At 36.0% G+C, this 25,044-nt stretch overlaps 1 protein-coding gene across 1 annotated transcript in view; it reads right to left on the reverse strand.

Annotated features, from left to right (window-relative positions):
• LOC126120331 (cilia- and flagella-associated protein 57-like) overlaps positions 1-25,044 on the reverse strand; it is a 294,506-nt gene that overhangs the window by 209,698 nt on the left and 59,764 nt on the right. Inside the window, exons 7-9 of the mRNA XM_049915076.1 lie at positions 5,362-5,579; positions 5,072-5,284; positions 4,364-4,537 (exon numbers count right to left, since the gene is read on the reverse strand). Coding sequence (XP_049771033.1) covers positions 4,364-4,537; positions 5,072-5,284; positions 5,362-5,579 — 605 coding nt within the window. The remainder of the gene's footprint in view (positions 1-4,363; positions 4,538-5,071; positions 5,285-5,361; positions 5,580-25,044) is intronic.

Raw genomic sequence — 25,044 nt, forward strand, 5'->3', positions numbered from 1 at the left:
TTATTTACATCAACATATTGTGCTCAGTCTTTGAAATAGCTGCCGAGCCAGCCATGGGTAATTCCCCTTATCCCATAAGAATCCAACTTTTGCAAAAGTATGTTGTGATTTACCATGTCAAAAACCTTTGTGAGGTCCAACTGGGCAGTAGTTGCTAGTATCTTCTTTAGATTCCTTCTTATGTATGGGTATGACTTAATTTAAGTTTTCTAGGGCATCATTATCATCATCATCATCATGAATCATTTATTAAATGAGACAGTGGCTTGCTAAAAAGTTTGTTGCCACAGTGGAGAAGGAAACAAGGGATAGCTTAATACATGTCCCTTTCCTACTGGCACCCTTTTTTTCTGTCAGAGATAAAGCATTTGAACCATTTTTCAGCACTTCCTGTTACACTGTAATCTTCTAATTTACTTAAAAGGATACTGTGGTTTATATAGTCAAATGCCTTTCATAGATTACAAAATATACCAGCAGCCTCAAGAAGATGACTGTATCTTACCCTATCTTTTCTAAAAATTTTCAGAATGCAGGAAAAAGTGAAATTGGATGGAAGTTTGATGGTATTTCTTTATCTCCTTTCTTATCCAAAGGCTTGACTTCAGGACATTTCAACCACTCAAGAAATGTTCCACAGATAAATGGCTGGTTACACAAAAATAATTTAAAATGTCACTGAACTCATTGACATACTGTTTAGTCAACTTTGTTTATATATTATCATAGCCATTAGATTTTTTTTAAATTTTTAAAGGTTTTGTGGTAGACATTATTCCTACTGGCATAGTGAAGTTCATAATCATATTATTGTGGTTAGATTTAGTGACAGGTCTGAGTTATTTCATGGCAGCATCTACTGAACCTGACAAACCCATCTTTTCAGTAACAGTTATAAAGTGCAACACTGCATATGTTTGTTACCCGTGTATCATTTACTCTTAATGCTATTTGCTGCTCTTCATCCCTGGTTCTACAAGTCTTTTCCTTCACTATATCCCTTATTGTCTTTATTTTGTTATCTGAGGTGACTATTTTTACTTATAACGCATTTTCTTTGACGTCCAAATTATTATCTTCAATATTTTGCAGTATGTTTTGTAATGACCTATAGTATTTACATCAAAGCTGTTTCTGAATGAAAGATATAGTTTCCTTTTTGTCTTACAAGATACCTTTATTTCTTGAGTAATCCATGGCTTTTTTATTGACTTTGGTCTAATCTGGGTTAGTTTTTGGGGAAAACAGTTTTCGAATAAGTTAAGGAGTAATTAATAAAAGTGCTGTGTTTCTCATTCATGCTATGAGCATTGTACACATCACTCCAGTTCATGTCTTTGAGGAGTTTCCGGAAACAATCAATTTTAATTTCCTGGCCACACTTTTGAAATCAGATTTAGTATTTTATGTCTGGATCAGTATTAACATTTATCAAAAGGAACTGCATGTCATGGTCTGTGAGGAAACTTATTATGGGTTTTGTAATATAATTTTGTTCATTAGACACTTCTATAAATATATTATCAATGGCCGTCTTTGAGCCCTTAGCTATGCTACTTGGAAAGTTAACTGTATGAATTAAGCTGAATGACAAAGCTGCTGACTGCAATAAGATCTTACTGGGAGAGTTTTCACAAAAAGCTACATTACAATCCCCAGCAACCACAATTTCTTTCTTTTTTGTTGTTAAATAAACCAGTAGAGCTTCAAACTGATTTATGAATGGGTTAAAATTACATGCTGGTGCTCAGTATACATTTACTATCATGAATGCTTTATTATGAAATCTACTTCTGTTGTACATGCTTTCATATGCTGCTCTAAGCAAAATTTATAAATGTCTATGTTATTAAATTTATAGTATTTCTGATGAATGTGGTAGCTCCTCCATCCTCCATTTCTGCCCTACAAAAGTGAGAAGCTAACCTAAATCCTGCAACACTTAACCTATCTCTACCAGTGGTCACATGATGCTCAGAGAGGCAGATTACATCAACTGGGTTGGATGACTCTAATTTATCAATGCAGATAAGTAGTTCATTAATTATAATTCTTAGCTCTCGAATATTTTGATGCACTAATGACAGTTGGCATTTCATGTTGGCTGGCTGAGATAAAACTAGGTATAAATAAAATTTCTGCTGATTGGTGAAAATTCTAACCAACAGCTGTGTTTGCTGATCCAATGTGCCAGAATTATGCTGTTTAGTTTTTTCCTCAAACTGGAGGTTCATTTGAATCCTAAACTCTCTTAGAACTTGGCTTCTTTCTGTCCCACTTCTCTGAAAAAAGGTGCCCTGCCCTCTTAAATTTCCTGCTATTAGCCCAGCCAATTTATACTTCCCTTTCCTGTTGAGGTGTAGGCCATTCCTAGTATAATACCACCTACTGAGAGAATCAAAAGGAACTACACCAATATGTGACCACATACCCGACCCAAGCAGGATCCGATTCTAGATAAAGAAGAATGGAGGAAGAGGAATAATGAGGAAATCTACCTCTTTTTTCAACAACCAACACTGCAACATAAGATGAAGAGCAAAAGAATCCATTGGGCTGGCCATGCAGCCCATATGCCAGAAAACAGACTGGTGAAGATGGCACTTGAGGGGCCAAATGACAGGCACCTCATAGGCCGATCAAGACAACGCTGGATGGGTTACCTGGTGAAGGACCTGGTAGTCCTGAGTATTGAAGGTACCTGGAGTAACTGCAGCACAAACCAGAAAGGAATGGAGGCTGTTTGTGGAAGCAGCACATGGCCTGCAGTGCCTGTGACTGCGGCATATTTGTGTATATATAAAGTATGTTATTACTCCTGCAGTTACACACCTGGATCTTCTGGTACTATTGCAGCTGGATGACAGTGAAATAATGACACATCATCGCATGCAAAAAACTAAAACTTGGTAAGTGAAAGGCAAAGATTTAAGACATCTTACATATTGAAGTGTAACAATATTGAAAAGGAAAGTTGCTATTCACTATACAGTGGAGATGCTGAGTCACAGACAGGCACAACAAAAAGACTGTTAGAAAATGAAGTTTTGGCCAACAAGGCCTTCATCAGAGATAGAACATACACACACATACACTCACACAAATGCAACCCCACACACATGGCCACAATCTCTGGCTGCTGAGGCCACACTGTGAGCAGGTGCCCATGATGGGAGACTCAGCTGGATGGTGAGAGTAAGGAGGAGGCTGGGGTGGGGAGGGGGAGGGATAGCAGGACAGGGGTGGGGGATGATAAAGCACTGCTTGTGGGTGCATACAGGGACGAGGTGGAGAGAGGATAGGGCAGCTAGGTGCAGTCGGGAGGTTAGACGGAAGACGGGGGGCACTAGCAGAGAATGAGAGATGTAAGAAGACTGTGGTTCAAATGGTGGAATGAGGACTCTGTAGTACTGGAATGGGAACAGGGAAGGGACTAGAGGGTAAGGACAAAGATTACCGAAAATTGAGGCCAGAAGGGTTACAGGAGCCTAGGATTTATTATAGGGAGTATTCAATATTTCCTATGCAAGTATTAGAAAATAACGGCAACAGATTAGTACAGAAGGAGTAACAGTGGTTTTTCTCAAAGTGGCTGTGTTTTTCCTAACATAAATACATAAAGTAATCTAGAAGTAATAAACATAATTATCAGTTTTAGTAGATTAGTGCCAGCTATAATTTGTTATTAGTAGACTTCACCAAACTAGCCAAGGCTGCTTCTGCCTGTTAAAGTATAACTTGATTTATTCCACATCTTTGAAGACTCTCTTTCACGGCGTGGTTGACAGATGTCACAGAGATAGCTTTTACAGTTTAAGTCAAAAACGACGGATTAAAATGTTGACATGTCTATCATTGCTTGGTTCTCAGCTTGGGGATCTGTTATGTTCTAGAAAATGGGCTTATAACCCGAAACCTAGGTCATACAGTAATAATAAAATCTGTGAAACAAGGATAAAAAAGTATTATATTAAATAAATACAACATCTATTTGAAATTTCTGCAAATGTGAATGGTGCAAGTGACAGTAAATTAAAAGAACATTAATTGTTAGGTTATTTTGTCCGTTTCCTTTCATAATAATTATGCTGACAGTTTTAATCCTGTCTGATGCTGACAGAGCTAGATTAAGTGTTGCTAATTGGAGATACAGACACAACAGATAGTAATCCAATATCCGACTACACGGCTGCAAGATGCACTGTACTTGACTGCAAAATGTGTTGCAGATGGAAATGCTGTTTTATGCAGGTGAGTTTTAAAGGAAAAGTAACATTATCATAATGATAAAGCAATACGTTAATTTACTGAGTGGGAAAAAGAGATAACTATAATATTTATAAATGCTCCACCAGTTACTTACTCTTGTAACAGCATAACTGTGCATTTTGTGTTGAATAATCTCAGTAGTCTCATGGAAAGGAAAGCTTACTGACATTATAGTACCAGATGTTGATGCTATAAATAAGATCAAATTATTGTGTGTAAGCACCACACAGTTAAGTTTCTCAACAGTAACTTGCAAAGATGTGATCACCTATAAATGACAAAAGAACTATTAAAAGAAAAAAAAAATATCAGAATTTAATATCTAGTATTAATAGCAAACATTTGCAAATTTTAATTATATATTAACTACAATTAACTTTAAATCACTGCATTGGTTTAGAACTTAATCTCAAACCCTGACACTGTCCAGACAGGACTTTTACTGACTGAGCTGTCCACAAACGACTGATGGCCTGCCTAACAACACAACTACTGCCAGTATCTCTCTTCTATATTATGAACTAGATTTCAGAGTGAAAAATTTATTTTGATAACAACTGCTAAGCTATGAGTAAGCCATAAATTTTCTTCCTGGTTGAGAAAGCCTGTAGAAGAACCTTTCAAGAGTTTTGAGCATAGGAGAGAGACACATATACATTGAAGCAATTAAGTAATCAATGGAGATAGTTGTCAACAAAAGCTTCACTTGCAAAGTTAAGTTCAAGAGTTTGAGCCTGATGCACAGTTTTAATATTTTAGGAATTTAGCCAATGAATGGAAAGTACATGCTGCAAACACTTACAGCAGAATTCTTCATTTGTCTAAGCTGTCCATCAGTGCCCACACCAAATGAAAAGTCACCACTAGAAGTAACACACACCCCAGTAAACATACAAGACTTTATTATAATTTCATTCATTCTGTTTCCTTTTAGAATGTCCCATTCATAAACAGCTCCATCAGCTCCACAAGATATTAATTTATCATCTGTATTTGTCCACGAAAGACCAAGTATCTAAAATGAAATCAACTGTGTATTATTTATCATTTGTAATGATCTAAAATTGTAAAAGGAAAAGTGATATTTTATACCTTCCCATTGTGGCCTTTCAGGTTCATAATATTTTCAAATGAAATACAGGAATAGATGTGAATTACATTTTCATTTACAGCAGCAAGTAAATGTCCATTTGTACTAAAAACACATTCTCTGCATTTCTGTATTGGAAAGTCTTTCATTGGATGGAGATCATCAATCAAAATTACCATTAATGTCAACTTATGAAAATATCCAATAGCTGTATAAAGACCTAGAAAATATAAATTTACCTTAAAAAGTTTTAGCACAGTGCAGCTAATGAAAGGTCCATACAACAAAGTTCAAGCTGATCAATACAGTATAATATTTTAAGTGTTAAAAGTTAAACAGAAACAGAAAATTTATAGTTGACATATTATTGTGCCTGCAGAGAAAATTAGTAGTCTATGAACATTCCTTTAGCTTCCAAATAACCAGTTGTTTTACAAGAACCAGAAAGAGCATGACTGGGCATTCTGTTTATCAGGAGTGACTGTTGATAGTAAAACATGATGCAGTTATCTCATTCAGGACAGTCAGAGTGATTCAAGAAGATAAGGAAAATGATGCCTACAAGAATGAAGGGAGTAACAATAATACCTACTGAGAAAAGCCCTGCTGTGGAAAAAGCAAACAAAAAGGCTATAGAATGAGGAAATTTACAAAATGTTATTAGAGTAGGAAGAAATCAGAAAGTATTACCTGTGTATGAAAGAGAGGAAACTTGCAGAAGAAGTTTAACAACAAAATTTGGCAATTTGAAAGTACATACACAGAAGGAAATAAAAGAGAATAAAATGAAGGCAGGAAGATAGAAATGACATTGAAATGACAGATAACTACCATCAAAATTATAATCACAATGAAGAAATGATTGCAAATGTGATAATCATGGGAACATTATTAAAAGGACATAATTAACATAAACGCCAAGCAAACAAAACTGTGAAGAGACAAGAAGAAAACAAGGTGGTCAGGGACAACTGGTAGGCTACTTTATAAATCAGTTCAAGACATTCTGGGACTTTAAATAAAACAGTAACAATCAAAAGAAATTCAGAAAACAATTTTTTATTTGGTTGTTGGAGTACAGATACTGACATTTTCAGTGCTGTGCTGATACTCTTCAGCACAGGCAAGAATAAAAAAAAATAATTATCATTTAGACTTTACCCCCTTCTTTGGGTTCAGATTGGGTTTCTGTATTCTAAACAAAGGACTTCAAAAATCTGAAGAAAGGCACTGAGTACCTACAAATTCAAAAGAAAGTTAAAAAAATTTTTACAACTGATTCCTTTTACAAATTACCTCATTAGTTAGACGAAGTTCCCTGTTAGTAGTGTGATTAGTAGCAATGTTAATATTTTTGGTAAACAGTTATCTATTGTTAAAAATATACCTTGATTACTGTTACTATCTGATTTATGTCAATGTGCTCATGTAAATGCAACCTCCCTTGAAGTCACATCTCGCAAATGTTGGCGAGGCAAACCACGTATTTAATTTCTCTGAGCAAGTGCTGCTTTTTTCAGAGTTTTCCTGTTAATTTTAGGATGTTAACTGTATGCTTGTACAAACACTAAAAGTATATAGTAAGGTGGTGACAGTTGATTCTTTATGCCATTTACAGACTAGATTAGTTTGTATTAGATGTAATTTTCTTTCCAACAGATACATGGTGAAGAGTCCTCTAGGATGCAGAACATGTCAGAAAACAAGAAATATTTACAAAGAAAATAAATATGCTAATGTACCTTCCACAGATCGCAAAAGAAACAGTCCTCGTGGATGTGGAATAAGTAAAAAAATCCTCAACATATTTTCATTTAAAAGGTAATAACAAACTTCTCGAAAAACATAATGTTAAATACATTGAGGTGCATATGATAATACGCTACAGTAGCCACGCATGTCAATAGAAAAATCGTTTTACAACACTTATTTACAGTTATCAAATTATTATACTGAATATGTACAAAAGTTAGATTGTACATAACACATAACATATTTGATATTACTACTAACAGATACACATCAGAAGATTAAGCTAAGAAATACATCAGAAAATAAGTGTAGGACATGACACTTTATTATCTAGATTTTATTCCTCCAGTATTCAGTATTTGAGAACAAAAGCACTTAGTGACTCTCAACTAGCTTTACACATAATTTCAAACCTTTCTGGAACTTTTTCTCAAACATAATGATGAAGGGGAAAAGTTTATTTCTTGCTACATTTTCACTTTTTATTTTTCATCAAGCATGATGTTTTAATTTATTGCTGCTTTACTACTAACTGTATTTGTGACACGTTTTGCGGACAGTATCCATATATGCTGCTGAATGTACCTACAAAATGAATGACACACAGTTTAAGAGATGAGGGGGGAGAAGAAGATGGACAGAGTGAATGGGGGGAGGAGTGGCACAGAGAAAGTGAAGAGGAGGACGTAGATAAAGAGAGGGAGAAGGAAGAGGAGATGGACATAAAAAAGAAAGAGGAGGAGGAGGAGATGGATAGAAAGAGGAGGAGGAAGAGGAGGAGGAGGAGAGGGGGGGGATAACAGATGGACAGAGAGAGCAGCAGGAGGAGATGGACAGAGAGTGGTGGGTGGAGGTAGTTGATGGAGAGAAGGGGGAGACGAAGAAGGAGAGGGACAGGGTACAGAGCAAGAGGAGGTGGGCAGGGAGAGGGATGCCTTGTTTTTAATATGTTGTGTTCTGTTCTATATGTCAAGTGGTGTGCTGTAATTGTGTGTACATGTGCAGTTCATTAACTATTTGTCTTGTAGACATGTATACACATAGTTACACATCAAATGACGCCACACGCACTTAAGTGAAAACACAACTTATCACAGGCAAATTACACAGTCTTTCATTTTTTTTTTTTTTAAGGAAATATTATTTTACGGTTTAATGCCTACAATGTGAAAGAAAGAGGGTGTGAAGCACAGTACTAGCTCATATGTCAACAAACTATCTCAGGCTCTTTTTGCATTGCAAATTTCATTAAAATTAATACTGCTTTAATGTCATAAGTTTGCACAGAGAAATATTATGGTGGGGCATATTTATCATTGATCCTTTCAGAGTAAGTTAATTTCTGTGAATTTATGTAGTTGAGACAAAAGATAGTCATTGTGTGGCAATCACAAGAATTTAATGAAAATTGCTATTAATCTTTGCAAACAAATTAAAATGACACTGAAGTTAAATAATATAATTAAAATGTAAACTTTGTAAGTTATTTCCATGGCTCCATTCCATTTAATATTGGCAATTTTCAAATAAAAAATTGTGGCTGTGCAAATGTCCAACACATAATCAGTCATAGGCTCATGCTGTATTGAGTATTCTGATACTCTGAAAAAATAAGTTATTAGTTTCCTGACATGTAGGGGTGCTAAAGATACATAAGTAAAGGTTTAACTAAAGGTTTTTAAGAGCTAAAAAACACACATATTTAACCAAAATGCAACACAAGTACACTTACAATGTCCCTCACGTCCATTCTCATCCAAGATCAAGACCAGAGTAAGTAACTGCATAAAATCATTTACCTGTTTCACAGTTATCAATAGTTGTAATATAGAACAAAGAATAATATACATAATAAATTGGTATTGTTTTTAAATACAATTATGTTGAATGATAAATGTTTTTTCTGTACACATTTCATTCATAAAAGTCTTAATTCATTGCACTGTTCGGAATTCCATACAAATAAATCTTGTTCTCCCCAGGGCAACCAGTACAGCATGGAGCAGATGGATAAAGAGAAGGTGAAGGAGGAGATGAACTAATAGAACTGAAATAAATACTTACTAGGGCAATATTGAGAACTCAGCTAGTCTTTAATATTTTGCAGTATGTTTTGTAATGAGCTACAACATCAATATCAGAGCTGTTGCTGACTGACAGATACGGTTTCCTTTTTGTCTTACAAAATATATTTATTCCTTTCATGTTTTGAAGGAGTTTCCTAAAATCTCAACTTTTGGCTTATTGACTACCTTCTTGAGCTTAGGTTTTTTAGATTTTTGTATGCTATCCCTTTTTAACATTTAGCAAAAGGAACTGCATGTCATGGTCTGAGAGGCCATTGACCATTGGTTTTATAATATCATTTTGTTCATTAGAACTCTCTGCAAAGATATTATCAATGGCTGTGTTTGAACAATTAGTTGAACGAAAGTGTTGCTGACTATAATAGTTTCTAGTTTCTTACTGAAAGATATTTTAAGAAAATCATCAGCAAACACTATTTCTTCTCTCTTTTTTTTTCTTTTTTTAAATAGAACAGCAGAATTTCAGGGCAATTTATGAACAGATTTAAGATTACCTGCAGGTGCTTGCTATATATATTTACTACTACAAAGGATTTGTTATGAAATTCTATTTCAGTTGCATATGTTATATTGCTGCTCCAGGCAAATCTTATAACCATCTATGATCTTAAATTTATGACATTTGCGATGAACGTGGCAGCTCCTCCTTTCTCCATTTCTAGTCTACAGAAATGAGATGCTAACTCAAATCCTGTAACACTTAACATCTCTATACCAGTGGTCACATGATCTTTAGAGAGTCAAATTATAGCTAATTCATCAATACAGATAAGCAGTTCATTAATTATACATCTTAGTCCTCAAATATAAGTAGTTCATTAATTTTACTTCTTAGTCCTCGAATACTTCGATGCAGTGACGAAATCTTGCATATTTCATTGGTGGAGACAAAACCGGGTGGAAATAAAATTTCTGCTGACTGCTGAAAATTTTTAACCTTCAGCTGCTTTTGATGCAATATGCAGAATTATGTTGTTTGGTTTCTTTCTCGAACCGAATAATTGTTTCAATCCTAATCTCTCATAAAACTTCATTTTTTCTTTAATTCTGCCCTAAAACTTGTAACCAAGGGTATTATACCACTCAAAGCAGTGCATCCACCACTTCCTTCCCCCTTAAATTTCTTGCTGTTAACTACCCTGTTTATTCTTTCATTCCCAGTTATGGTAGTGCCATATCTAGTACAATTCCCCCTACTGACAGAATAAACAGGAGCCATACCAATATGTGACCCTGCATCCAATACAAGCAACCATTTAAATTCTAAATTAACTCTCCTGACAGAAGAGTTCAAATGAGGTTCGCCACGGCATCTCAGAACAGATACAAACTTCTCTGTGATCTGCACCAGACCAGCAGCATATTTTAAAATATTGGTAATCTGATATTCCAATCCCACAAAATTGGCTTACATCTCTAGCCTTACTGACTTCTCTATATTCTTACTTTTGATGCTGCTCTTTCACTCATGAATACTTTGAATTGTTCCACATTTCTGAAGATTCACAATGAGGTATAGGAACAAAATGGATGAATGGGCAGAATTTGGTGTTCAATTTTAATTCAGACAGAAAACCTATATATCAAACATGTAATTTATTTTATTTATTTAGGCTTTTGATCATCGAATAGTGGCAGAATATGGGGGGGAGCGGGCAAAATAATAGAACAGAAACTGATTAATAATTGCTGACTGAATAATTTTAAAAAATTGGAAAGAATAATTGAAAGAAATTGAAAGGTACACACATCCTGGCTGAATTTTAACTGGAACTAATATCAACAGATCTTCAATGCCAATTCATTTAAGATCAACAATCATCATTTAAATTTACGTACTTCTTCTCATTGTATCCATTGTGCATAGACCTGGTTATGACAATGCTGTTACCGGATCACCCCTCCCCTGCTCATGCAATTTCCTCTTGTCTACTTCAATCCTCTTGATGCAGGATTCTCAGCACTGGCAAAATGATGAACAGATGGGGTTGTTTATATAAATATCTATGTATAAACTTGGTCTCCCTAATAACTTTTTTTTTAATGTACGACTGGAATACACATTTTTAAATAGTATCGGCATGGTGGAACTCATGTCTGCCTGGTACCATTTATAGTGACAAAACAGGTGAATGCCCCTCACTGTGCACTGATGTCATACAGAGGAACACAGTGTCTGAGCTTATTTCCCTTTTTGAGGGTTGATAAACCTGGCTGTATCGGTATAGCCTTTATTTTTGGCCATTGGAGTTATCCTATATAGTTATCAATTTACAAGGGCATATTAGCTTCCTTTAACACATACATACAAAAGTTTTCTATCATAACAAATTGCTTGCTGTAACCACATAGTCCCATTGTTGTCAGTCAGTATCTGCATAGTGTTTAGCTTGCAAAGCATGCGTGCACAGCTCGAATTCCATTACTGTCCCAGCTCGCTCTCACATGTTTAATACAAAGCCAGAATGTTCGTGCTATTCGTTCACAGTAGCTTTCACTGCACAAATTCATGAAGATTGTGTTAAGTGGTTTGATCCTTTGTGAAATCTTCAATGCAGTGACAATTAGTTTCCATATCAGCAGCCCGAGGAATTTATTTCACCCTGTTGCTCTCACTTATTCATTAGGGACACCAGCCATACCTGCGACATCCATTGACAAGGTAAGCTTCTTGCCGCTTTTACGACATTGTCGAGCATGGAAAATTCATGTTTTTACAACGTTGTTGAGCATAGAAAATTCAGGTTACATGAAGTATTGCCATCTTTAGTTTATCATGCACACACCCATGTATATCACACGCACACTTAACACTTTGCAGCCAGGTTTCATATGTTTTTGCACTTTGTTTTTGAGCGTCTTTCATACAGTTCCATTACATAATTCTCTGTAGTGTCCTTTCCACATACCATACAAACAACATTAAAAAAATACAAATACAACTACAAAATAAACTTATCCCATTCATTTGCTGACATGCCATTATCATCGTTTCTATACATTATCTGCTTGTCATTTTGTTTCAGTACATTTTGTTAAATTACAATTTTGTTACATTGTTCAATTCCAGTTATATGGGTACACTTTTTACTCTTGTTTTGTTTTAAATTCTTTACATAACATTCATACAATAATAGATGCTTTTTTCCTTTACGGCAAAAACTGACGTACATCTCATTTCAATTCACAGTGACTTCTTGTTGGAGCATATTTGTCAGTTCCAAAGGATTAAAGAAGTAAGCATTAGTCGCTACAATAGACACTACGCACTGCTCCAATAACTACGCATGGCCTCGCCTCTCTAGCATTCTCCAGGGAGGATCTACACACTACACAGTTGGAGAAATTTCAAGGAAGGGCATTTATGTGTTCAGTTATGTCTCGTTACTGGTCTTAACTGTGTTCCTAAGAGCAAAAGGGTTTGTTGTTTATAAACACAACTCAAATCTGACAATACCAATCGTGTCTAATACTTATTGAGTGTTTAAAAATTCAGCTCAATATTAACTTGTCATGTTCATTGTATAAAGGATAACCATTTCATCAGCCGAGGTTACAGAGTTGTATCATTAATACGATATGTTATGCACAATGAGTGTAAAACAGTGTTTACATAAGTAACAAACATGCATAAAAATTTCAATGTAAATCAGGTGTCTGAGGCTTTCATAAGTAGTCGACACTCACAGTAGTTTGGTTTTGACCCCTTGATTATTTGCTAGTGCTCAACCTTAGTTCAGCATTGTGATATGTGACATACTGCAACTGTTTTCTTCTTCACATACTTTCACACTATCACATTCATACATATCATTAACTTATAACTGTATTTATATTGCGGTGCAATCCTTCTTATTTTTATATGGTATCTAAACCATATATTCATTCACTTCAGTGTGATGCCATGCTATCATAAAACTTATTTAATGTCATGTGTGCACCTCTGCTTACCTTATAATTCTGAAAGAGAAAGTGTATTATAGACATGGTGCGACTTCTTATTCAGTTTGCCATTTATAATGTATTCTCTTGTTTACCTGCAGTAAGACTTTTCGGGTCCTTCAAATATGTTTAGTGCATCTACTTTCACTGCTTAAATTTTTAAATATTGTACACTTTTAGATGTAACTTCAGCAAATATATCATAGTTTAGGGTACCTTCCCATGTATACAATCCCTTAGCTTATCTTTGTATGTGTGTATTATGTAGATAGTCGTAGTTGTAGTATAGACTCTCCCTTAATTTTTTTGTCCATGTTTATGCAATAGGCTTTATACATGCTAGTGCAGGCTGTAGCTCACAGGGCTTGTTTGTTCTTGATGCTCCAACATTTCCAGCTGTGTCTGTCTGGCGAGCATGTGTTTGCACTTTGTTGACTAGCTTGCTCCCCAATGCACATGCACTGCGTTGCTCTGAGATACTAATGTCGCGGCGAGTTGTGTATTGCACTGTGTGCTACCATGCATTTTTCAAGTTCATTTATTTGTTTACAGTTGGGCTACATGCAAGGTGAAGCATTGTATTTAAAGTATCGCCTTCTCTAGCCACATTAAAGTAAAATCCGTCCTTGTTACATCCACTCATCTTATCATTTACACATTTGACAGAAACAAAAATTTTCCTTATCAACTAACATAAATTCTGGAATGTGATTTTCCAGCATCCTAAATCTAACATGATTACACATATATACAACTACCTGGATCACATCTGATAAAGCAAGTGTCGATCAAGCTCTTGCCCCCACTTTCCTCTAAGGTCACAGAATGGGGGCCTACCATGACCGGTTCAAGTTTTCCAGTGCCGTGGTGGCATTTGTCTCTGGGTCAGGCATAACTTCCACTATATGGAGTGTTGGTATTTGATTACACCAATTGGTATCCTGCGCAGATCCTGACTTAAATTCTCTTCGCCACTGCACATTATTCAGCATATTCAGTTATTTTGCTGCCTGAATCCCGCTGTCTGTGAGTTATTCAGCTGTCTGGTATTGTTTGGTTTTTGCCAAGCGGTCAGTTGATTATTGCTAGTAGCTTGAGTCTGTACATATTATACAGGCTGGCCATATGCTACTTGCCACTGTAGTTGTTTTTGCTAAATTTTTAGCCATTTCTTTTATACCCGCCTTGGGATTTACAGCTTTCTTCACTGCTGTTGTGATTATCTTTACCATTACCATAGGCCTGTGTGGTGTAAGGTTGCCACCTGTGTTGTACTACAAATCTGTTGTTCACTTGCTGGTCCATAAATCTCTGTGACGCTATCTGCATACTAACAAGCTTGGGTTGCACTGGTCTCTCTCCGTATATCAAATTTATTGGGTGCAGTATAGATAGAAAGTATTTGGTGTTGTGTTCTGGATGGTAATGAGTTTTTCCCTAATGTGGGCAGGGAGATGGCTCTTTAAAATTTTCAGCACATCCACTTGAGATACCGAGTTCGTACAGTATGTGGTTTTATTCAAATATTTTTCAAAATAGCCCCTTAAGCTTCCATGTTTGTCACTGAATGGAGCTGGGTTGAATACTTCACATCTGAGCCTCTCTTGTATGGCCTCAGACCAATAATTATCCAGAAATGCTGTCTCAAAATGTTCATAGCAGCGGCAACGTTCTGCCATGTCTGTAGCCCATAGCAGAACGTCAACCTGTGTGCATCCAACAACAAGTCTAATTTTCTGGGCTTCGGTCCAGGCACGAAGTAAAACACTTCAAAATGTCGTGATGAAGACCAGGGGGTGTGTTCTTTTCCCTTTAGAGGTAAATACTGGAAATTTGCGATGCTTAAATAATCTCTCATCCGCGAGTGATGTTCACAAAAACGCTGCACGGTCAGTGATAGGTGTGTTTATGTTTGCTTGTGGCATAGCACATGGACACTGCTCTTGATCAACAGTTACAGCTGCCAGCAAGTGTTTCTGCATTCTGCAACCTTTGCTATTTTCATCAATGGGCTAGCCTCATATTGTGGATAACCTGGGAAAGTATCTAACTTCTCTAACAACATGGTTTGTTTTCTGTCAAATGTTGTTTTGAAGTGTCAGTAGTTTTAGCAATACTGCCTCATAACCTTTCCTCTGCTTCCTTTAAACCTGGATCTATTTTAGCCAGAAGATGACTTTCTTTCTCTTTTAGAGCTTCATCTACAGTATCTACATAAATTTTGCACTCTGACACTAACTTTTCAGCAAGGGTGCTGCCCTTATCCAGCATCCCGGCTTCAGCTTTTTCAGTTATTTCCTTTACATCTGCACATATCTTATCTCTCTCTTTTTGGCAAATTTTGACTCTAAATTTCACTGGTCTACCCTTAGACTTAATTTTTGTACTTCCGTAGGAAAGTTTTTGCATACGTCTTGCAGCTTGCTGACTGCATTCATCACATTTTTTACCGACACATCCACTTGCATCTCCTGAATTTGAGAATATGCTTCACTAAGGTTTTGTAACTTACCTGAAAATTGTTTCTGTTTATCATCTATGGATGATACTTTTTCCATTAATGTATTTATATTGTGGGACACATCAGTAATTAATTCTTGTTTTAGTTGTTTACATAGCTCTGTCAGCTTCCTGGGTAGTTTGTCCAATAATTCAATGCATATAGCTTTGCTCGCCTCATTGAACTGTTGACTAAGACTATTCTTGAAATCGTTAAATTGTGTGAAAGGAAAGGAAGAGAATTGCTCAGAATAAATTTATGAACACTGAAACAATCCTTATATGAGAAACTAGTGCAGAAATGTTACTATTGAGTAGAAGAATTCATAAATGACAACCTGAAAATTTGAGCAGGAGAGAGTAAGTACTTAGGACTGTTAATCTTAAAAGTTTGTTACTTTTGAAGAAAAATTATAAATTGGTTAATTAAGTAATTATTCAGTACTGTATATTATATTACTGCTATTATAAGGAATATCGTAAACCAGTTTTTGTGTTTTGATGATCTCCTGTACTTTTAAGTCAATGGCTTGAAATTGTATGGACTTCTCCTACTACTATTTCTACTTCTACATGGCTACTGGATTAGGAGCTTGTCCTGGTGTGCGGAGATGGCAGCAGTATAGTCTTGGGTGTGAACTGCTGCCCTCCAGGGCAGGAGTTTGGTGCTGCTGAGGCTCCTGAGTGATAACTTCCTTTTGTCACGTAAGTCTGCAGTGATGGAATTAGATTTGTGAGCTGGTCTGGTGGAGCCGGCTGCCCAGACCACCTTCAGCTGCTGGCGGGCCCATAGCATGCTGGAAACTGACATGGATCCGATGTCACTGCCAGATTGTTCACAACTGCACTAGATTCAGAGGTTATTTATACCAATTAACACACCCTTGTGCCATTATACTGCTTCCAGGCACATACAGATCGACACCTCTGTGTCCCCATAGATACCATACGCCAGTTCATCATCACAAAACCTTACTGCAATGTCGCTATGATTGCATGGCTTAACCCAGCTGCCTCACAGTGTACAAACAGGCTCGTTTGTGAAATTAAGCCTCTGATTGCCTCACACATGGCTGCCAAGGTGCTGCTACAATTTAGTAATGTCCAAAATTTACTTCTGGTGTTACAGTACCAATAATTAACCTGGACATAACTTCTATATACGATTCAAAAACAATACATCAAATTCTTCCCTCTTAAAAGTGTCTTGCTTGGATAATTCACCAACCTTTTGTTGCCCCTCCCATAAACTCCTTATCAGGCTCCAGCATATAATAAAATTTATAATATATTTTTCAGATAAATGTAATTTCTGTGTATATGCAAATGCAAAGTGACTCCTTCCTTAGCTTTCCAGCTTTAAAAGAAGTACATTTATTTGGTGCTGTAAACTTTGTGCATTAAAATGGAAATAAAACAGGGCCAATCAGTGCTGTGATGGCTTGTGGCCAGATATTTGACAGTGCATTTTGAAGGGCATCACATGTTCTACACTTGATGAGCCATTATATGAAAGAGAAAAACATAATTTTTGTAGTCACATAACAAACACATAACTTAATATATAACATAACTTATAAAACAGCTTATACATATGTGAACATTAGATCAGTGATTACAGATAGCGAGTGTCACCAACAATTTCGTGACACCACACACTTCATAGGAAAGCAGATACATAATAACAGATATTACATACAATAAATAAGAAAAATATGGACTATTGAGTGTCAAATGGGATTTAACAGATTACATGGTTCTAGAATATTAGTGCACCTTTAACTAATAATGGAATTTTATTTTGCATGTGACAGTTCTACAATATTAGTGTGCCTTTATCTAACAATGGAATTTTATTTTGCATGTGACAATTCTGACTATGTCATTGAAGCCCAACCATATAAAATCATTGATGAATGAAGACAAAATCAAGGTGTCAGTATTTGCTCACAGATTCTTTTCTTAATGGAAGAGAATGTATTCCATTATCAAAAATAAGCCATTTGCAATGCTGTTCATTTTTACCAAACTTTTGTACTCTTGGCCTCAGAAAAAGACTAGAGCGGTGTGATCTATATCTACGTCTATACTCTGAAAACCCCTATGAAGATTAGATTAGATTAGATGCACTTTTCATTCCAATTGATCCATAGGAAAGAGATCCTCTGTGTTGTGGGACACGTCAGAAATCAAGAATACACAATAAACATTTGAAACATAAGAACAGGCATGCTAACGTACCTTCCACAGACCCTGCCAAATGGAATTTCTCTTGTAGGTGTGGAATTGGTTTTAAAAAAATTATATCTTAAGCATATTTACATTTAAAAGGATATAAAACTTGTTACCAAATATTAAATATTCAGTAAACTTAGGTGCATGTGATTATTCTTAGGCTATTGGAATAAATAAAAAAATTACAAAAAAAAACCAAACATTTTACAGCACTTATTTACAATGATCACATTAATGCACAAAATTTGTACAGAAGTCAGATTGCATGCAATATTCATATTATGTGATATTATTAATATCATACATGCACCAATCGGTTCTGATAAGAAATTCATCAATGGAGTAGGAATTGGCCACCATAACTCCTTTAGACTCTTCTCGAACTGATCTTTATTATTAGTTAAACTTTTTATGGTTGATGGTATGTTATTGAAAATATGTATTGCTGAATAGTGGACACCTTTCTGAACCGAGATAAGTGACTAAATCTTTTTGGAAGCCATTCTTATTTCTAGTACTGATTCCATGAACTGAACTGTTGGTTTGAAAAAAAGATATATTTTAATGACAAATTTCATTAAGGAATAATTATATACAGAGGCAGTAGTTACTTTCCCCAGTTCTTTAAACAGATCTCTGTTGAATGTTCTTGAGTTCTCATCACAAATAATTTTTACTGTACGGGGAGCTCAGAAAACAGTAGCTTTGCTTGATGAGGTAACCCAGAAAATAATCCCATGTGATATTGTGGAATGAAAGTAAGCATAGCAAAGGGAGATTTGTTTACTCACTTCAGCAGTTCTGTGGTATGCTCTTCCCTGTTAAATTTGTTATCAAGCTGTAATCCCAAGAGCTTAACACTGTCAACTTATTCTATCTGCTTATCACTAGATTTTAGGTGTATACTGGCAGGAAATCTTTTACAAGTTCTGAACTGCATATAGTATATTTTTTCAAGGTTTAGTGACAGATAATTGGCTAGGAAGCATTTATTAATGTCCACGAAAATTTCATTAGCTTACCTTTCTAAGGATAAACTTGATTTACCATTTATGAAATGATGGTATCATCTGCAAACAATACAAACTTGGCACCTGGTAATGTTACTGATGGAAGGTCATTGATGTACACAACAAAAAGTAAGGGCCATAAGATGGAAACTTGGGAGACACCATATGTTATTGGTTTCCAGTTGGATGATGCCTGATAGCTTAATACACATCTTTTTCCTATTGGCACCCTTTGTTTTCTGTCAGAGATAAAGGATTTGAACCATTTTCAGCACTTCCTGTTACACTGTAATCTTCTAATTTACTTAAAAGGATATTGTGGTTTACATAAAAAAATGCCTTTCACAGATTACAAGATATACCAGTAGCCTCAAGAAGATGACTTTCTAAAATTTTTCAGAATGCAGGAAAAAGTGAAATTGGATGGAAGTTTGATGGTATTTCTTTATCTCCTTTCTTATGCAATGGCTTGACTTCAGGATATTTCAACCACTCAAGAAAAGTTCCACTGATAAATGGCTGGTTTCACAAAAATAATTTAAAATGTCACTAACCTCATTGGCAACTGTTTAATCAACTTTGTTTATATATTATCACAGCCACTAGAATTTTTTGATGATTAAAGGTTTTGTGGTAGACATTATTTCTACTGGCATAGTGAGGTTCATATTCATATTATTGTAGTTATTTGTAGCAACAGGTCTGAGATATTTCTTGGCAGCATCTACTGAACCTGACAATGCCATCTTTTCAGTAACAGTTATAAAGTGCTTATAGAAAAGTTCAGCAACATTGCATTAATTTGTTACCTGTCTTTTTATTGACTTTGGTCTAATCTGGGTTAGTTTTGGGGAGAAACAGTTTTCAAGTAAGTTAAGGACATATTTAATAAAAGTAATGTATTTCTCATTCATGCTATGAGCGCTGTACACATCACTCCAGTTCCTAAAACTATCAATTTTTGGCTTACTGACTACCCTCTTGAACTCAGCTTTATTAGATTTTATATTCTGATCAGTATTAACACTTAAAGAAAGGATCTGCATATCATGGTCTGAGAGGCTACTTATTGTTGGTTTTCTAATATAATTTTGTTCATTAGGCATTTCTATAAAGATATTACGAATAGCTGTCTTTGAGTCCTTAGTTACTCTGGTTTGAAAGTTAATACTACGGACTGCAATAAGTTCTTACTTGACAAGTTTTCTAGAAAATCTACATTAAAATTACCAGGAACCACTGATTCTTTCCTTTTTGCTGTTAAATAGACCCATAGAGCTTCAAAGTAAGTTATGAACAGATTAAAATTAGCTACTGGTATCGGTAGACACTTACTAATATGAATGATTTACTATGAAATTCTGCTTTGGTTGCACATCCTTCCATATACTGCTCTATGCAAAATTTATGAATGTCTATGTTATTAAATTTATACAATATTCTGAAAAGGAAAGTTGCCACTCATCATATAACGAAGATGCTGAGTAGCAGATAGGTACAACAAAAAGACTATCACAAATAAAGCTTTCCATTGTTTGATTATTTAATTTACAGCAATTTCTGATGAATGTGGCAACTCCCCCATTTGTGCCCTAAAAAAGTGAGAAGCTAACCTAAATACTGCAACACTTAACGCATCTATTCCAGCAGTCACATGATGCACAGAGAGGCAGATTATGTCAGCTGGGTTGGATGACCCTAATTCATCAATGCAGATAAGTAGTTCATTGATTTTATTTCTTAGCCCTCAAATATTTTTATGTACTGAAGAGAGTTGCCATTTCACATTGACCAAGGCAAAACTGGGTAGAAAAAACTTTCTGCTGATTGGTGAAAATTTTTAACCAACAGCTGTGTTTGCTGATCCATTGTGCCAGAATTATTCTGTTTAGTTTCTTTCTTAACCTGAAAGTTCATTTCATTCATGATCTCTCTCACAACTTGCCTTCCTTCTGTTCTACCTATCATAAAAAATTTGCTGCTCCAGCACCTGTGACAACTGATATTTTACCACTCATGGCAGTGCCTTGCCCTCTCAAATTTCCAGCCATTAGCCCAGCCAGTTCAGCCTTCCCATTCTTGCTGAGGTGTAGGCCATGTCTAGTGTAATCAACAGGAACCACATGAATATATGAACCCATACCTGACCCAAGCACCCATTCCAACTCCAAATTAACTCTCTTGCAGAAGAGTCAAATGAGGTCAGTCACGGCAAATCAGAATATATACAAACTCCACACTTGTACGTATCATTGCTGATGCAATCTTTACTAGGTCATACTTTTATATCAAACGCAGGATCTCTTTCAGTATTGTTGCCCAGCCCACTCACAATAACCACTATGTCTTCCTTGGTAAAATCTTTACAGAGTGAACCTAAATCCCCTGTCACCTGACCCAGACCAGCACTAGGTTTAAAAAAATTGGGGACCTGGGCCTACAATAAAACTTTCTTTTTATTTGCTGACTTCCCAACATTCTTACTCAATTTTCTACTGAAAGTCTGTTGTGTCCTGTCCACACTTACCTCTGCCTGAGGCTCATCAGTTCCTAGCTGAAGCTGTCTGACGAAGTTCTAAGCCTTTTCCTTGTGTTACCTGTTGGCACTTTCCACTTCTCTTTACTTTTCTCCCTCCTCAAACTTGTTCAGATCTTCCCTAGTCTGATCTAATTCAGCCTGAAGGGCAGCAATTTTCCTCTCCTGTTCCGCTATCTTCCTATCTCTACTACATATCCTGCAGAATGACCTACAGGTCTGATGCACTTCCCCAATTCTGATGTCACTACAGTCACCACAATGGAAGAAAACTACTGCATCTATTACACCAAATCCTGGGTCTAACAATTCTATGGTAAGTCAGGCACCTTTCACTCATGGTAAAAACTATACTTTAGCGAGAATATGTCAATTAATGGAAGAAAACTACTGCATCCATGACACCAAACTCTGGGTCTAACAATTCTACGGTAAGTCAGGCACTTTTCACTCATCGTAAAAATTATACTTTAGTGAGAATATGTCAATTAAATTACCAAAAAACAATAAAACAAGTTTATGAAAATTAGGCCTACTTGCAATTGTATGTAAACAAAACTACTATGTGCAAAGTTTCTAGATCCAGAAAATTTAATTTTCACTGTGTTTCACAAATAGGAATTAAAACAATGAAGAGATTTGTTGTACTTAACATGTTGGAAAGAAAAAAGAACAATTACATGAGATTCCTTAAGTTTACTGTGCCAAACTGTAAACTAAAGTACAACTGTAACCCTACTTTATGATCTTTTCATGTTTTCTGAAATAACTGCAAAGAAAAGTGACACATTAAATGTTATGCTTGGAAAACACACTCATACATGTTTTGGATTAGTTACCAGTGTTAAACTGAGTCTTTTTCAGTATAAATCACTTATCTGTAAGAGAGCACAAAATTTTCATGTCTTGCCTGGTGCATAAGAGAGATGCAAAGACCCCTGGTGCATAAGAGAGATGCAAAGACCATCAAATGCTACTGAATTTAATGCAAAGCAAATTGAGGTATAACCAAAGGGCAAGGATTCAATTTTGAAATCAGGAAAGCTGAACTTTGTTACAGGTGCAATATCCTATATGCCAAGGGAACAGAATTGTGATCAATGTTATACCAAGGGTAGTGCTGAAATTATATTAAGAAGGTGCTAAAGAATCTAAAAATGGAGCTGAAAATTGATGAATATTAGAAATTTTCATATACACATATATACTGGTGAGATAGTGTTCAAATAACATGATTTGATCTCTACCCTGGCAACATCTATATGCATAAGTGATTAAGTATGAAAACGAATTGTTGACTACTAAACAAATTTTAGAATATTTATGAGAAGTTACACAATTGTGTACAGATGGACATCATTTGGAATTTGGGTATTTTTCAAATAAATGTAAGATGATATGACTTAATACCTTCGTGGATGTTGATCTCCACCTCCTGATACCTCTGTCTTAATTTTTGATATGTTAGAAGTCCCTCCAAGACAGTCTTGGTGTTTCCTGGTGCCATGTTTTCACTGTGAATAAGGAATTATCCTCATATTCTGATAACACTGCCACAATCTTACAAACAGATTTTATCCTGAATGAGATTTTCACTCTGCAGTGGAGTGTGCGCTGATATGAAACTTCCTGGCAGATTAAAATTGCGTGCCCGACCGAGACTCGAACTCGGGACCTTTGCCTATCGCGGGCAAGTGCTCTACCATCTGAGCTACCGAAGCACAACTCACACCCGGTCCTCACAGCTTTACTTCTGCCAGTATCTCGTCTCCTACCTTCCAAACTTTACAGAAGCTCTCCTGTGAACCTTGCAGAACTAACACTCCTGAAAGAAAGAATACTGCGGAGACATGACTTAGCCACAGCCTGGGGGATGTTTCCAGAATGAGACATCCCCCAGGCTGTGGCTAAGCCATGTCTCCGCAGTATCCTTTCTTTCAGGAGTGCTAGTTCTGCAAGGTTCGCAGGAGAGCTTCTGTAAAGTTTGGAAGGTAGGAGACGAGATACTGGCAGAAGTAAAGCTGTGAGGACCGGGCGTGAGTCGTGCTTCGGTAGCTCCGATGGTAGAGCACTTGCCCGTGAAAGGCAAAGGTCCCGAGTTCGAGTCTTGGTTGGGCACACTGTTTTAATCTGCCAGGAAGTTTCAGATATTATCCTCCCCAGTTAGTCCAGAAATACCATTTCTTTTTTTTTTTTTTTTTTTTTTTGACACCTTCATGCGTGTCGTCACCATGATCCAGTCACTGATGGGTTGTCAAATTATCATCCAGTGGCACAAATGATTTGGAAAACTAAACCAAATCCTTCACCAGGGCTTTGACTAAAATGAATGTGGGCTCCATTCTATAAGACTTTAACTAGCTTCATACTTGTATGGATGGTCACTTCCAAATTGTGATTAACTTCAAATGCAACTGCATGACTGCTGCTAACAACCTACATTCTACATCACTTAACATCTACACCACTGCTTCAACAGTTGTACCTCCTATATTCCTCCTCCTTTCCTTTCTCCTCAGCCTCAGCCACTTTGAAATGTACTGGTGGAAACTATTCATTCAGCACACACTCCATTCTCACCATGGCCCTCATCTACACACCCACTAGGCCCCTTTCTTAGTTGCTCTTTCACACTCACTTGCTCTCCACCCTTTCCGTTAATCCCATTCAAATCAAATAATGGAAAACTAATCCTCATTGGTCATAGCATATATAGTAACCTAAACTCCTCCATCACTCTGTGATACAAAGATTTATGATAAACAACAATACTGTCCAGAATAATAACTGTTCCTTAAATGTTTATATCCGGACAAAGCTTTTCACCACTAGAAATGTAGTCCAATGTTCACTTGACAAGATTCTCATTTGTAAAACAGTTCAAGAATTTAACAGAGTTCTGAAGTATGCTCCCAGAATAAAATACAAGTCTCCAGACTAGACGTGCTTGCTTAATACCAGAATGTTTTAAAGTTTTATTCACCTTAAGTTTGTGGCTTTCTGCTATAACTGGATTTCTCCACAAATATTCATAATCAAGGTCATTTCTTCCAGGGAAACCAGTTTTCAACAGCCATTTCATGTTCACAGTAAAATTATAAAAACATAAGTTCTGAATATATGATTAGTCATGCCCTGTGGGTGATACCAGTACCAACAGTATAACAAATTTGTATTAATTATAGTTATGCCACTTTTGGCAATAGTTATCACACAAAGAAAATGTAATAAAATTTAACATTGACAATAAGTGTGACACATAATTTCAAACAGTCTTTTCGTCGTCTTTCTTGTAATAAGTACAAAATTATTATTATACGCACCAATTAGGTGTAGTAAATAACATTTAAAATGTCATAACTAATTCAGACTATAGTTATAAGAAAGGAAGAATATGAAACAGAAGAAAAAGGGAGGGAGACATGGTTGTAACCTGTCTCTGATGTTACTCAATCTGAGCACTGAACAGTCCATAAAGGAAACTGAAGAGAAATTTGGAAAAGGAACTAAAGGCCAAGGAGAAGAAATAAGAGCTTTTAGGTTTATCAGTGACATTGTAGTCCTCTCAGATAACTTGGAGGAGCAGCTGAATAGAATGAACAGTGTCTTAAAAAGGATTATTAG

Source organism: Schistocerca cancellata, chromosome 1 (assembly GCF_023864275.1).
Source record: "Schistocerca cancellata isolate TAMUIC-IGC-003103 chromosome 1, iqSchCanc2.1, whole genome shotgun sequence".
NCBI lineage: Eukaryota > Metazoa > Arthropoda > Insecta > Orthoptera > Acrididae > Schistocerca > Schistocerca cancellata.